At 58.2% G+C, this 13,920-nt stretch overlaps 2 protein-coding genes across 9 annotated transcripts in view; both read left to right on the forward strand.

The window, feature by feature from the left end:
* The window catches only part of ELL (elongation factor for RNA polymerase II), a 62,877-nt gene extending 56,177 nt beyond the window's left edge, over positions 1-6,700 (forward strand). The window contains exons 9-12 of the mRNA XM_006778368.2: positions 2,468-2,534; positions 2,791-2,962; positions 4,119-4,163; positions 4,756-6,700. Of these exons, the coding sequence (XP_006778431.1) occupies positions 2,468-2,534; positions 2,791-2,962; positions 4,119-4,163; positions 4,756-4,872 (401 nt within the window). The 3' untranslated portion in view covers positions 4,873-6,700. The remainder of the gene's footprint in view (positions 1-2,467; positions 2,535-2,790; positions 2,963-4,118; positions 4,164-4,755) is intronic.
* Positions 6,701-6,776: 76 nt separating this feature from the next.
* ISYNA1 (inositol-3-phosphate synthase 1) lies at positions 6,777-13,195 on the forward strand. Of its 8 annotated transcripts, none has more exons than XM_006778370.2 (11): positions 6,777-7,248; positions 10,242-10,426; positions 10,519-10,680; positions 10,925-11,057; positions 11,150-11,343; positions 11,526-11,675; positions 11,757-11,972; positions 12,093-12,257; positions 12,336-12,449; positions 12,551-12,768; positions 12,894-13,195. In XM_006778370.2, exons 1-11 carry the CDS (start codon positions 7,224-7,226, stop codon positions 13,078-13,080), a joined length of 1,749 nt encoding a protein of 582 aa, XP_006778433.1. In that variant the 5' UTR covers positions 6,777-7,223; the 3' UTR covers positions 13,081-13,195. The 8 variants fall into 8 exon arrangements, with proteins under 8 accessions (XP_006778433.1, XP_006778435.1, XP_006778436.1 ...); XM_006778372.2 differs by having other exon boundaries at positions 10,298-10,426; XM_006778373.2 differs by lacking the exon at positions 6,777-7,248 and adding an exon at positions 7,259-10,166 and having other exon boundaries at positions 10,298-10,426.
* The last annotated feature ends 725 nt before the right edge of the window (positions 13,196-13,920 follow it).

Raw genomic sequence — 13,920 nt, forward strand, 5'->3', positions numbered from 1 at the left:
CATTCCTGGGGTAGCAAAGCCGTTTTTTCCTTCAGGTTTTTTAAAGAGTTATTTGACCGCCCTCCAGAAATGCTGCTATAGCCCTCCCTGTGGCTGGGGGCAAGTCCTAGCAGACACAGGGTCAGACCTCTGGGTTCCTCTGGCCCTGCTGTGCCACTGGGCTTCCCAGCATCTGGGTAGACAGACTGAGAGGAAGTGGCCTGATTTCCTGAGTGCCCTTCTGATCCCATCTTGGCCAGGGAGACAGGTCCTCAGCAGCCCGGCCCACTAGCACGTTCTCCCAGATGGCAGAAGCAAGACCCTTGTGCCTCTGGCAGGGCCCTGAAAAGGAGAAAGAGTGGGGCCAGAAAGTTGCAGCACAGCCTGCGCACAGACGGGGCTCAGATCTTGCCTGTTGTGAGTTGGCCAGGCAGCTCGTACCCAGTCCCCAGGCTGAGGAAGACAGTAAGGTTTAGAATCAGGCAAACCAGGGAGTAGATGCCCCCAGGAAGAGGAAAGGGGTGGCTGGGCACCAGAAGCTGTGCCTAGCATTGATGATCATCTTGACCTGCACCTTGCAGGTGACTCAAGTGCTAACAATAATGGATGGGCTCAGAGCCCCCCACTGCCCACCCAGAGCCCTCCCACTCTGTGCCGCTCTGGGTATGGGATGTGCTGTGCATGTGCAGGCAAACATACTTCCCTTAACAGTGGCATTGTTCTCTGGCACCAGGCCCCTCCCCAAACTCTGGAAAGAATCCAGGCCAGCCGAAACCGGTTTGGCTCTGTGGATAGAGCGTCGGCCTGCGGACTGAAAGGTCCCAGGTTTGATTCCAGTCAAGGGCATGTACCTGGGTTGCGGGCACATCCCCAGTGGGAGATGTGCAGGAGGCAGCTGATCGATGTTTCTAACTATCTCTCTCCCTTCTTCTCTGTAGAAAATCAATAAAATATATTTAAAAAAAAAAAAAAAGAATCCAGGCCAGCACCTGAGGAAGCTTTCTGCATTGATTTAACCCACTCTTATGCATGGCACTGACCCCTAGTCTGGCCCAGTTGTCCCAGCCCCACCTAATGATTACCTCTGACCTGATAGGTGCGACTGCCTCCACCTGTCAGGCAGGTGGCTCTGTTCACCCAGCCCTAGCCTATGGCCCCCATTCATCCCAGAGCTACCCTCTGGCCACCCTCATCATCACCCTGTGCTAAGACCACTCCTGGGACCTGTGCCCACCCCCAAACTGAGCATCAGGCCATGGACCACTCCTGTGGCTTCAGGGTGGCTTTCTGGGCAAGGTGGTGTGCTGGGTGGGTGGCTTGGGCTTAGCTCAGGCCCACTGACTCCTGTGGGCAGGGTAGAGCCCTTTTTCTAGGGTCTGCAGTGTGAACTCATGGACATAGCCCCTTGACCCTGTCCCTGGGAGGCACAGGAGAAGCTACGGAGTGATGGGGGTCAAGAAAGGGGACAGATGGTGAGGGTAGAGGAGCAGCTGTGGGGGTTGTTGCCGGTGAAACAGGCTCCATGGCAGAAATCACCTCAGCTGTTACAAGGGATTTAAAAATATATTTTTATTGATTTTTTACAGAGAGGAGGGGAGAGGGATAGAGAGTTAGAAAAGCCTCAATGCAGAACATCCCTAGAGGCTGGCCTTGTGCTGGGCGTGGGTCCTGGGAACGTGGACTAAACCCTCACATATATGTCCAGGGAGAGCATAGCCTCATCCTATGTAATAAAAGGCTAATACGCAAATTGTCCCCTCAGCAGGGAGTTCGACCAGGAGATGGCTTGATAGGCCCTGATCAATAGGCCCTGATCGGGGCAGGCCAGCTGGACCCCACCCATGCACAAATTCATGCACTGGGCCTCTAGTTAAAAATAACACTCTTCAGGTGCAGGTGGGGGTGTACTGCGGGGTGGCCTCCTGCCCAGATGCCTACCATCTAAGTGTGAAACCAAGAGAGGGCTTGGCAAACTGCTCTCTTCTCACAAAGTGATAAAAACCTCTTCATCTCAAAAAAACAACAACGGAGGAGTAGACTAGATTGTAGTTCCAGGTGATATGATCCAGGCAGGCCTTGTTCCCTGTCCTCAGTCCCCACCACGAGCCTAGCGTGTTCCCCTTCATGACTCCAGCCCAGCCCTGTACGGGGCTGCCCTTCAGGTTCCAAAGTCCGCCGCCTGGTAGGAAGAATGGGAGCATCATGTGGAGCTCAGACCACTGTCAGCAGAGAGATGTGCAGGCAGGTTCAGGGTTTCCCTGGGGGCCATCAGTCTTCCTCCTTTATGGCTGGAGACTAAACACCCCAGGGACTTGGTTGCTCTGCACTTACACAGCTGTGGTTGAGAACATACATGCCCACATAATGGAAGGGCAGAGGTTCTGGGTCCAGCAGGGTCCTGCAGTCTCTCACTGCCTCTCTGCTGTCCTTCCATGTCCTTCAGGCAACGAAGCCTGAACCTTTTGCAGATCTTGTTTGCTCTTTGCAGGTTTAAATGGGACCTGCAACAGCTCAAGCGTCCCCACGTCAACTTCAGAGACACCAGACTACTTGCTGTGAGTACTTCCTTTCGGCTGGCCGCTCTTCTTCAAGGAGTTTCACCCCTGCCTTCCCCTCCCCACCCTGCACTGCAGCTCAGCAGTGACAGGACTAAGTCCAAGTCCCTGGGTGCCAGTTCCATCCCTTCGGCTTGTTCTAGTCCAGGCGCCTGCTTGGGTGAGGCTCTTCCTGGGTGTGGCTGGCTATGCAGCCACAGGCACTCCAGCCTCTCTACAGCAGCCCCTGAGCCCCACCGTTCTCTCCCTTTTCCAGAAAATATGCCACTATCTCCTCCTCAGAGCAGCGCCAGAGCTACAAGAATGACTTCAACGCCGAGTACAGTGAGTACCGAGACCTGCACGCCCGCATTGAGCAGATCACACGGCGGTTCACGCAGCTGGATGCCCAGCTCCGGCAGCTCTCCCAGGGCTCCGAGGAATACGAGGTAGAGCTCCCTGCTGGTACCCTACCCTGGGGAGATGGGTCTGTTTCTCTCAGTCCAGCTAAGCCCACGGCCCCCAAACCTATCTGCTGCCCTCGGTAAGGAGGGGCTGAGCCAGCATTTTGACCCCTCATGGACTGACAGGTGGCCGTCCCTTGCTGGTCAGTTGGTTCGGGCCTGGGTCTGGGCTCTGCCATGGGAACCAGAAGGCTCTCAGCCTAGTTGGCCTCCCCTGCAGTGGGGACATTGGCATCAACTCTGCAGGTGGAACATGAGCCCTGGAGGCAGGGATGCTACTTAGAGCAGCCAGGAAGGCAAGCCAGGGAGTGTTGGGTTGCAGCACCTGTGTCCTGCCTGTGAGAGTGTCTGGGATCCTCTCTGCAGCCCACTACCCACAATTCGGGACACCCTGGCCAGGAGGAGAAAGTCCAGGCAACACTGCACCACATGGCCCCTCTGTGCACCGTCAGAGCCACAGTGGGAAGTGGGGGGGGATGGAGTGTGCCTGTGGTCTTTCACCTGTACTTATGGCTGGGCACATGGTCTCCCTTAGCCCCATGTGGGAGCGCCCTGGTCTCCAGCCCTAGAACACCAGCCTCCCTTTTGAGCCACCTTGTCACCTGACTACAGGACCAACTCTAATTAATTGGGGGATCAGAGTCTGTCTCCAATGGCCAGTTCTGTTTGGTTTCCGGAGGAGGTGGCTCTTGATTGGAAGAGCGATGGGGACCCTGAGGGTCTGGGACAGATGAAGCCTCAGGATATAGCAATCCTCCTTCCTTCTTGCTCCTATGTGGACATGCCCCAGCATCTCCCTGCATCCCCAGGTGGTCAGGGGCCTCTGTGCTTAGCCTTGAACAGTGGACAGGCCAGCTGAGGTGCAAGGAAAGGAGGGTATCGCCTTGCTCTTTGCCCCCTCCCACTTTCTGCCTTGTCCCTGAGGCTGGGCCCCTGCACCTTGCCCCCTGGTCCAGCTTCCTTCCCCCAGCCTATCCTTCCTCTGTACTTAGGTCAGCTCTCCTCAGGGCCACCTGGAGGCTATTGTCCCCAGGCCAGTGGTGACATGCAGGTCATGGGTTATCAGGGAAGCACCTCACCCCCCTCACTTGGAGCTTCCTGCAGGTGAGGTCATTGTTTTCTTTCTTTTGTTTTCCTGTAGACTACTCGTGGGCAGATTTTACAGGAATATCGCAAAATCAAAAAGGTAAATATCCACCCCGCTGTGGGGGTGGGGGGTGGGGAGCAGCCTCTCTCCGTGTACCGCAGCGCCCTCCGCTCTCCCACTGCTTGGTGAAGCAGCCCCTAAAGGCAAGGAGAGGAGGCAAAGTTCCCAGCTTCAGCTGCTAATTGGGCTCGGGGCCCCCTCCTTGGGATCCCTGGAGATGTGTGAGGTAGCTCCTTGCCCATGCCTGGCCAGGGTGATACCAGCTTTTATTCCTGAAGGCCACTAGCTGTGGGATCGCCATGTGTGTGCTCTGCATGCCAGCCGGTTCCTTGCCAGCCAGGCCCTAGCTCAGCCAGGTTTCTGCTGATCTTGCCTCTGACCCGCATCCTGGCCACGATCCCATTTCCCAGGGTAGGGCCTGGGGCTTGGGAGGGAAGCCAGCTGAGGTCTCTGGCCCCCGGTGGAGCAGGGGTCCCTGTCATTGCCCAGTGGGCACTGGCCTATAAGCAGGAGCAGTGGCAGCCTGAGGTGACAGGTAGACTAGCATCTTCACACAGGACAGCTCCCATTACAGCCGTGCTTCAGAATGCCAGTGGCTGCAGGATTGGCTCACCCTGCTGCTCTTTTGCAGACCAATACCAACTACAGCCAGGAGAAGCACCGTTGTGAGTACCTGCACAGCAAGCTGGCCCACATCAAGAGGCTCATTGCTGAGTATGACCAACGGCAGCTGCAGCCTTGGCCCTAGCCCCAGCCACAGGGCAGGAGCTTGCCCTCCCTGGATTGACCCTTCTGGATGGCAAGGGAGCTGGGGCTTTGGGGGTGGGGAGAGCTAAAAAAGGGGAAAATTTTTATTTAACAAAATAAACACAAGGAAGACACGTCTATCTGAGCCAGCAACGCCGGCTTTCAGGGGAGGCCCTGCAGATCTGGCATCCACAGGACACAGATCCAGGTGGGGTGTCCCGATCCCTGAGCCCCATACCTCCAGAGCAACCCCCATCCAGGACACGCTCCCCAGGAAGCCCACCTCTTCGCTGACTGCAGCCCAAGGGGCTTCAGCTTCCTCTCACCAGAAGACTGGGCTGGCCTGCCTGCCTTTTCTAGTTTTATACAAAGACAGCCACTTTTAGCTACTGCTCATGAGACTTGAGTCTATTTTTGTATGAAAGAGAAAGCATTTTTTTCTAAACCTGTGCCTCCCCTCCGTGGACGCCCAGAGTCTAGACGCTGCCCTGTGTCCTTTCTGCAGTATTACAGATGCCATTGGAGAGTTGGGCAGGGGATCAGCCTTGGTCACCTCTCCCATGCTGGGCTCTGGCTGAGTGCCTGGCCAGGCTCTCCAGGCCCAAGCAAGGGTGGGCGCTCTCTAAGGGGGTGTGCAGGGCAGGTCAACCCCCAGGTCTATTTTGAGAACTCCAGCTGGTCCCCAGAGCAGCTGCTGGAGCCCCTGTCCTGTCCTCTATTTCAGGCCCTCAGCTGTTGGGGCACTAGGCTTCTCTGTGCTCCAAGCTCATTATGCAGCAACAGTGCTGGACTTTATTTCATGTTCTCCATTTCCCCTTTGCTGCTGCTTTTTATGTTGTACTGTTGAGACCTCACTCCATTCCTCAGTCCCCTTGTGGGTCCTGGGGTGGTCTTAGCAGAGCCACCATGGGGTATGCACTCAGGGAGGGGCTGGGGGTTGGTGAGGTCCGGGGACCTCCGAGAGTGAGCACAGGCTGTATGGATACCCCAATTGCTGCTTAGTCACTGTGCCTAGTATAGCGTCCTCCAGAGCATCGGGGAGCTGTGTGTGTGCGCGCGCGCAGCCCCGGGCACCAGGGCGTGGTGGGGTCTGAGGTTTGTACATAAGATTCAGAGCCACCCTCAGTGGGTGGCACATGGCTGTGACCCACCCCCCACAGGGAAGCGGCAGTGCTCACAGCATAGCTGTGTAAGCTGTGGGGTGTCTCCTGATGTTTCCCAAAGAGAGGTCCCTTGTGAACACCTGCACTGTGCCCACCCGACAGTCTCTTCCACGGGCCCCCGGGTGTCAGCACCAAGGAAGCTCATCCTTCATGTTTCACCAGCTGTTATGTTGTTTTTCATTTGGGACATAGTGGGTGAAGAGCTGAGCAGACCCTGGACCCCAAGTCGTGCAGACAGCTGTGTTTGTGGACAGGCAGTCTGGTGACAAGGGATGTTTAAGGAGGCCCAGCCCTCTGCCCTGGGAACCTCGTCAAGGGACTCTCCATTGAATTTTCTTTTTGTTGTTGTTTTTCTTCCTTTTAAGGAATTATGAAGCTAAGAAAAGTTTTGTGCTTTGGGGGTTGATGGACAAAAGTTCTAGCTGATTAAATATGGTCTTAACTTATTGATACTGTTATTTCTTTTTAATATTGTACTGTGGAGGAAAACTATTTGAGCCATGGAGTTGGTGTTTACAAGAACTTTTCACTTTTGCCAAAATGTTACAATTGAAAAGCACCCACGTCTTCAGTTTCCTAATATTTTCTTAAAGATCTAGTGTCCTTTTTGTACACTAAACAGGTGAATGCTGATTTTTCAACCTACAATAAATTTCACTGAACTGAGCCTAGCAGCCCAGGCTGCGTAGGTGTGTTGGTGTGTCTGTCACAGCCAGGTGGCCCTGATCCTGTGTGGAGCTGGGCTGGGATCCGGCGATGGTGATGGGGTAGAGAAGGCATTCTAGACAGCCTGCCTGAGCCGCTGCCAGCAGGTGAGCCCAGCCTGAGGCAGTGGGCCCTCCAGGTGCCAGGGCAGGAGGCTAAGACGGCCTGGTCACAGGTAAGAGAAGCGGGAGAAGCTGGGAAGGCAGGGTCCTGGGCAGCCACAGCAGGTGTCTGAGTAGGGCATTGCCCTCCCTGCAGCTACAGTCTGGATGGGGTGGCTGAGTCAAGCAGGGGGTCCCCCAGGCTCCAGCAACACCATGTGGGATAAGTGGAGCATTTGGGGAAACAACTTGTGATCGATGAGAACTGGTGAGTAACTTTATTAGTTCCTCCTAGGCTGGCACTTGGGGGTCCCCCCTGTGCCGCCAGTGAGGACAGCGTTCTGAGGTCCATTGGAGCCCCTCAGGCCCAGGACAACAGTGGGATGCCATCCTTGACCCATTTTCCAGGTGAGCCAAAGACAGAGGTCCTGGACTCCAAGGACACAGTGGGGGTCGGAGTGGGCGTTTATTTTGGGAGAGAAAAACAGATAAAGAGTAAGACCAGGATTAATGTCCAGGGGTCAGGGATGTAGGCCTCAGCCTCCCTGGTGGCTCCTTGGCCAGCGACCTTGGCCTGAGTTCTGAGGAGGCTCAGGAATCCGAGGGGTGTGGAAGGCAAGGTCAGGGGGGCCTGGCAGGGCAGAGTATACCCTCTCCCCACTGGCCTGGCTGCCACATTCTTCCAGGGGATAACATTGCTGTCCCTGTCTCCACCCCCCAAGGCCCAGGCTGACACCTGCGTCTGGTCCTGTCCTGTCACACCTGCCCACCCACCTCCCCCCTCTGCCAACCTTGCCCATAGCACCCCACCTTGCCTGGTGCCACCCTGGCCATCACCTCTTTAGTGTGCTGCAGCCACAGGCAGTTGGTTCCCTGACCATCCTTCCTAACTAAGGACACCATGAGTCCAGCCCCCCCCCACCCCTCGGGGCCCAAAAGTGTCTCCCCCCCTCCTTGAGACTATATCATGGCTGAAGGGCTTGATGCTCCCCACCCCCTCCTGCCACTTACTGAATAACATTCCTGATTGTCCTCCCACCAGCATCCAGATCCCACAGCCCCTCCTGTGCACCAGGCTCCCCTAGGCACTGGCACTCAGCAGTAATCAAGATAGCTCTGTCCTTGCCCTCAGGACACTGGTCTCTGGTGTAGACAGTGGTCTGGTCTGGTCCCCAGTTGCTCACCACCTTGCCTCCAGGCAGCACTCACCTGGTGTTGCATACCCAGCAATCCTTGCAGTCGGCTTATTAGGAAGGAATAGTTCCAGCTGTTTCCAGCTAACCCCAGCACTGCCTCTCCATGGAGCCCGCCTGGGCCTGCTCTGCCCCACCAGCTTCCTACTGGCTAGGCTTCCCCAGGGCTGCATCTTGGGGCATTTCTCCTCTCTGCACAGTCCCATGACGTATCTGGCCTGGAGGTGCGAGCTCCCTCTGATCCTCTGACTCCAACTGGATGTCCAACAGTTAATTTCTGGGGCTGGCATCACACCCACAGCTTAAGCTGCTCAGTCCCACAAGACTGCCCCCCACCCCACTTCAGACACCAACCACAAGTCCCCAGCCACCCATACTTCTGAACAACTGGCTATAAATTGGGGTTTCAGACAACCCCCGTAGGTTTGGTAATTTTCTAGAATGGCTCACTGTTCAGAAAACCACTTCCAACAGCCAAAGGGAGGAGTTGCAAAGGGCAAGATATGGAGACTAGCACAGGGCTTCCCTGCACGCTTTGTGTGCCACCTCCCCAGCACCTCATGTTTTCACCCAGATTCTGTTGTTTAGGGGGTTATGGATGCTGCATTCCATATATATGATTGAGGAAATCACTGGCCACTGATCAAACTCAAGCTCTGCCTAGGAACCGGGACAAAACCCAGATACTTACACCGTATTCTCCGTCCCCAGCCCTGAGGTCTGCCTTGGTTCCCCACACCACCTTCCTTCCCCTCCCCAGCCGCTTTTTCATCTGCTCCTGAATGCACTCCCCCAGGTTTTTGTCTGGGCAGCTCTTCACATCTCTTGATAACAGATGTCTTCAGATCTGAAGACCCCTCCTAGCAGCCACCTCCTACAGGCAGCCTGCCCTGACCAGCCCTCCCTCCGAGTTCCCTCCAGCTAGGGATGCTCTAGTCCACCGGTCACCAACCTTTCGGACCTCATGGATCACCAGTGGTCCCGCGGACCACCGGTTGGCGACTGCGGCTGTAGTCCATTACCAACTTCCCCACCCTTTGAGAGCAAAGCCTGGGGCCAGTCTTAGAGCCCTACCCCCCCATCCCCACAAGATCAGGCCCTGACCATGTTTCCTGCGAATGTTCCCAGCTATTCACCTTTTGGGCCAACTCCAGTGGTGGAAACTTTTCAGCCAGAGGAGGCTGCTTGTTTTGGAAAGTTCCTGGGGGAGCAACCCCCGCCTGCCCACCAGGTTCCCACGCTCCCTTATCACACAGTGCTAGCAGGATGCAGTGGTGTGCAAGCCTAGCTCCTCCCCAGCCGGCTGGCCGGGTCCTTCCCATTCCCATTTCTCCCGTACCCACCCAACAGCCACCCTCCCCAGCCTGGCCCTGCCAAGTCCTGCTACAGCTGGGGAAACAGAACCCGTGGTGTCCCAGGACCCACACCCCCACCCCCCTGTGAGCCGTCAGAGGTCCCCGTGCTTGGCTATTACTGAGGAAGGAAGGGGAGGCAGCCTGGGCTGGAAGAGTGTCTGGCTTTGAGGTACAGTCCTAGCTCAGTCTCCTGCCTCAGTTTCCCCAGTAGTATCTCGGACCCAGGGACACCCACCCTCATAGGCCCAGCAACCCTGTCTTGTAACTGGGGCCTGGTGCTCACCTGCAACCTTAATGTCCTCTTTTGTGAAATGGAGCTAAGAGGCTGGGCTCCCTAACAGGCTGTGGTGAGAAGTGAATCCACACTCCCCGTGCTGGGGCCGGGGTCTTTAGCCCACGTAATGCCCGCCAGCGCCTGGCGGGGCGGGAATGATAGCCTCCTGGGCCGTGCGCTGTAAGGCCTCGAACCCGAGTCCAAGGCCACTGCCGGCTCTCCCCCACCCCCTCCCCAGCGCGGGAGGAGCGAGAGGCGGGGTGAGGGCGGGGCCTCGGCTCTTTTCTTTAGAGTTCGAGCGCCCTGAGCGGTGGCACCGCCTGTCTGAACCGTCTCTGCGCCGGTGAGTGGGGCTCTAGATGGGGTGCGGGTCCAGGGAATCAACTGACTCTGCGCTGGTGAGTGGGGCCCCTGGTGGGGTACGGGTCCAGTTAGAGCGTGGTACCCACACGCCAAGGTTGCGGGTCCCTGCCAGGGCACACACAAGAACCAGTCAATGAATGCGTAAGTGGAACAACAAATCGATGTTTCTCTCGCTCCCTTCCTCTCTCTCTCAAATCAATAATATAAAAATAAAAGTCCGCTCGGCTTGTTCTCGTGTTCCCGCTGACTTCCGGCCAACCCCCTACCGGCAGCTCGCTGCGATGGAGGCTGCAGCACAGTTTGTGGTCGAGAGCCCCGACGTGGTCTACAGCCCCGAGGCCATCGAGGCGCAGTACGAGTACCGGACGACAAGCGTCAGCCGCGAGGACGGCGTCCTCAAGGTGGGCTGGGGGCTAGGGGACCCAGAGAGCCAGGAGGTGGGGCGATTGCCCAACGTCTGCGGCTCTGGGCTCACTGCACTGCCCGCCCTCAGGTACACCCCTCGGCCACGCGCTTCACCTTCCGGACCGCCCGGGAGGTGCCCCGGCTCGGGGTCATGCTGGTCGGCTGGGGCGGCAACAACGGCTCCACGCTCACCGCTGCCGTGCTGGCCAATCGGCTGCGCCTGTCCTGGCCCACCCGCACGGGTCGTAAGGTGGGGGTCGAACTGGGAGCTGCGGAAGCTAGGTTTCCGCCGGAGTCCAAGCAGGAGATTGGCTCTGAGGGGATGGGTCCACGGGGAGGGGCTTCCACGGGGGCGGGACTCCAAGGAGCAGAGCCTAAGGTGGTGGCTGGCTCTGGAAAGGTACCTCCAGAGGGCGGGTAGCTTCCACCCCAGCTTGCTCACACCACGCCTACCCGCTGTGTTCCCACCCCCAACCCTCCACCGCTGCCCCCAGGAGGCCAACTACTACGGCTCGCTGACGCAGGCTGGCACCGTTAGCCTGGGCCTCGACGCTGAAGGCAAAGAGGTGTTCGTGCCCCTCCACGCGCTGCTGCCTATGGTGTCGCCGGACGACCTCGTGTTCGATGGTGGGCGGGGCTCTGGGCCGGGCTTGGGATGGGAGGCGGGGCCTAGAGGGGCCCAGCTGCAGGACCTGGATGAGCCTGAGGGTCGCCCCCAGGCTGGGACATATCTTCGCTGAATCTGGCCGAGGCCATGCGGCGCGCCAAGGTGCTAGATTGGGGGCTGCAGGAACAGCTGTGGCCGCACATGGAGACCCTGCGCCCAAGGCCCTCCGTCTACATCCCAGAGTTCATCGCAGCTAACCAGAGCGCGCGTGCGGACAACCTCATCCCTGGCACGCGCGCGCAGCAGGTGCAGCACTTGCTCCCACTACCATTTGCCCCTCCCCCTGCCACCTGTTTCCCATTCGCCCCACGTTGTCCTCCTTTTGTCCCCCCGCCCCCATCCCAAGGGTCCCGGCTCTCTTTGCACTTGGGGAGGTCAGTAGCCCAGGCCTCCACCGGGGATCTGTGCTATCTTCCCCCGCTCCCTAGCTGGAGCAGATCCGAAGGGACATCCGCGACTTCCGGTCCAGCGCGGGGCTGGACAAAGTCATTGTGCTGTGGACAGCAAACACGGAGCGCTTCTGCGAACTGGTCCCAGGCCTCAATGACACCGCAGAAAACCTGCTGCGTACCATTCAGGTGGGTGCACCCAGAGTGGAGCATGGTCAGGGCCAGCCCCAAGGACCCCTCCACTGACTGACTGTCTTCCTGTGCCCGCAGCTAGGTCTGGAGGTGTCACCCTCCACGCTCTTCGCTGTGGCCAGCATCTTGGAGGGCTGTGCCTTCCTCAATGGGTCCCCACAGAACACTCTGGTGCCCGGCGCACTCGAGCTGGCCTGGCAGCGCCGTGTGTTTGTGGGCGGAGATGACTTCAAGTCAGGCCAGACCAAGGTCAAGTCTGTGCTGGTTGACTTCCTTATCAGCTCGGGCCTCAAGGTGGGCAGGCCCGGGGGGTTCCTGGTTCAGGGGGGTGGGATCTAATCCTGAGCTTCAGGCTCCTGAATTGCTCTCCCATTGTGGGGTCTGCAGCATCCTCATGGTCCTTTGTTCTTGCAGCCCATGTCCATCGTGAGCTACAACCACCTGGGCAACAACGACGGGCAGAACCTGTCAGCGCCGCCGCAGTTCCGCTCCAAGGAGGTGTCCAAGAGCAATGTGGTGGACGACATGGTGCAGAGCAACCCAGTGCTCTATGCACCCGGCGAGGAGCCTGACCACTGCGTGTGTGGGGTGCAGGCGGCGGGGAGGGGGGCCCCTGGTGGAGGAGGGCAAGCCATGTGACCCAGTTCCGCCCCCCAGGTGGTTATCAAATATGTGCCATATGTGGGCGACAGCAAACGCGCAATGGACGAGTACACTTCAGAGCTGATGCTGGGCGGCACCAACACGCTGGTGCTGCACAACACCTGCGAGGTGTGGAATGCGGGGGACGGGAGTGAGGACCCCCCCACACCTGCCTACACCCACCCACCACCTACACCCACCCACCACCTGACCACCCACTGGCCCCACAGGACTCGCTTCTGGCCGCGCCTATCATGCTGGATCTGGTGCTGCTGACAGAACTGTGCCAGCGCGTGAGCTTCTGTACCGACTCGGACCTGGAACCGCAGGGCTTCCACCCGGTGCTCTCCCTGCTCGGCTTCCTCTTCAAGGCGCCACTGGCTCCACCAGGCAGCCCCGTGATCAACTCACTCTTCCGACAGCGCAGCTGCATCGAGAACATCTTCAGGTGTGCCCCGCCTGGGGGAGCCCACGGCGGGCGGGGAGGGACCTGGGTCCTGTGTTCATTTGGAGCCAGGCTGCTCACAGGGCCCTAAGGATCGGAGGCCCTGCTGAAGCCCCTCCACCCTCCAGGGCCTGCGTGGGGCTTCCGCCGCAGAACCACATGCTTCTGGAGCACAAGATGGAACGCCCCAGCCTCAAGCCCGTGAGGCGTGTGGCCAGTGCCTGCCTCGAGTCTTCCAAGAAAGAATGGGCACCGTCGGCCGCCAACAACTGTACTGGTGATGCCAACGGGCACTTGCAGGTTGAGGCACCTTGATGCACACCACCTGAGGCAGTGGCCATACAGCTCCCCGCAACTCCTACCCCTCTGCCCCTCTGCATCCACCCTTCCAGGCCTCCCAAAGACAATAAAGTCATTGCCAGTATCAGCTGCACCTGTGGGTCTTGGGGGACTTTGACCTAACCCTATCCATCCCCCAACTTTTCACCTCGTAAAGATACTCAACTACCCTTCAAAACTTCTCCCAATCCTCAGGGACCTTCCAGAACCCGCTGAAGGTGGGGCTGAAATCCCAGGGTGAAGGACGTGGCTACAAGCCAAAATGAAGTAGTCTTGAGACCAGATACCAAAAACCAAAACAAGTTACATTTATTAATGGGTGCTCACCCCTCACTGCCCAGGGGAAAGGAGGTCCAGAGGAGTCCCCCAGGACAAAGTAGAAACGGGTGAGGGTGGGGGTGGAGCCCATACAGAAAAGAGCATCTCTGAGGTCCTTGCGTTTTTGTTTTTAATAAAATGAGTCCTTCATGCGGGGCCTCCAAGCCTTGACCAGGAGTCCAGCTGCCCGAGGTGTGACCTCAGACCCTCCCCCTGCAGACCACCCAAGCCCCTGGCCCTTGGCAGGGGCTCTGGGCAGAGGAGGCGGCCAGCACTGGGCAAGGGGCTGCTGCCCCATCACACGCTCATGGTCATCCCAGGCGAGTACTGCGGAGAGACGAGGGGTGGCGCGCAAGGGGGAGGGGGGGCTCAGCTCCCGCCTAGGCTGGGACCCGCCCCCCAGGAAGAAGGACAAATAGACTGGGTGGGGCACAGGGGGAGAGGGGTAAGGAGCAGGGGTCCAGGTGAGGGAGGTGAGGCCCCTGGGGGTGGGTCACG

Source organism: Myotis davidii, unplaced genomic scaffold (genome assembly GCF_000327345.1).
Source record: "Myotis davidii unplaced genomic scaffold, ASM32734v1 scaffold448, whole genome shotgun sequence".
In the NCBI taxonomy this organism is placed as follows: Eukaryota; Metazoa; Chordata; class Mammalia; order Chiroptera; family Vespertilionidae; genus Myotis; species Myotis davidii.

Bases quoted from the DNA above. Each gene is read 5' to 3' on its own strand.
- ISYNA1 (XM_006778369.2), top strand. From the start codon at position 10,187: ATGTTTCTCTCGCTCCCTTCCTCTCTCTCTCAAATCAATAATATAAAA. The intron at 10,427-10,518 runs GTGGGCTGGGGG...GCCCGCCCTCAG, and splicing joins GCGAGGACGGCGTCCTCAAG to GTACACCCCTCGGCCACGCG. The intron at 12,258-12,335 runs GTGTGTGGGGTG...TCCGCCCCCCAG, and splicing joins GCGAGGAGCCTGACCACTGC to GTGGTTATCAAATATGTGCC.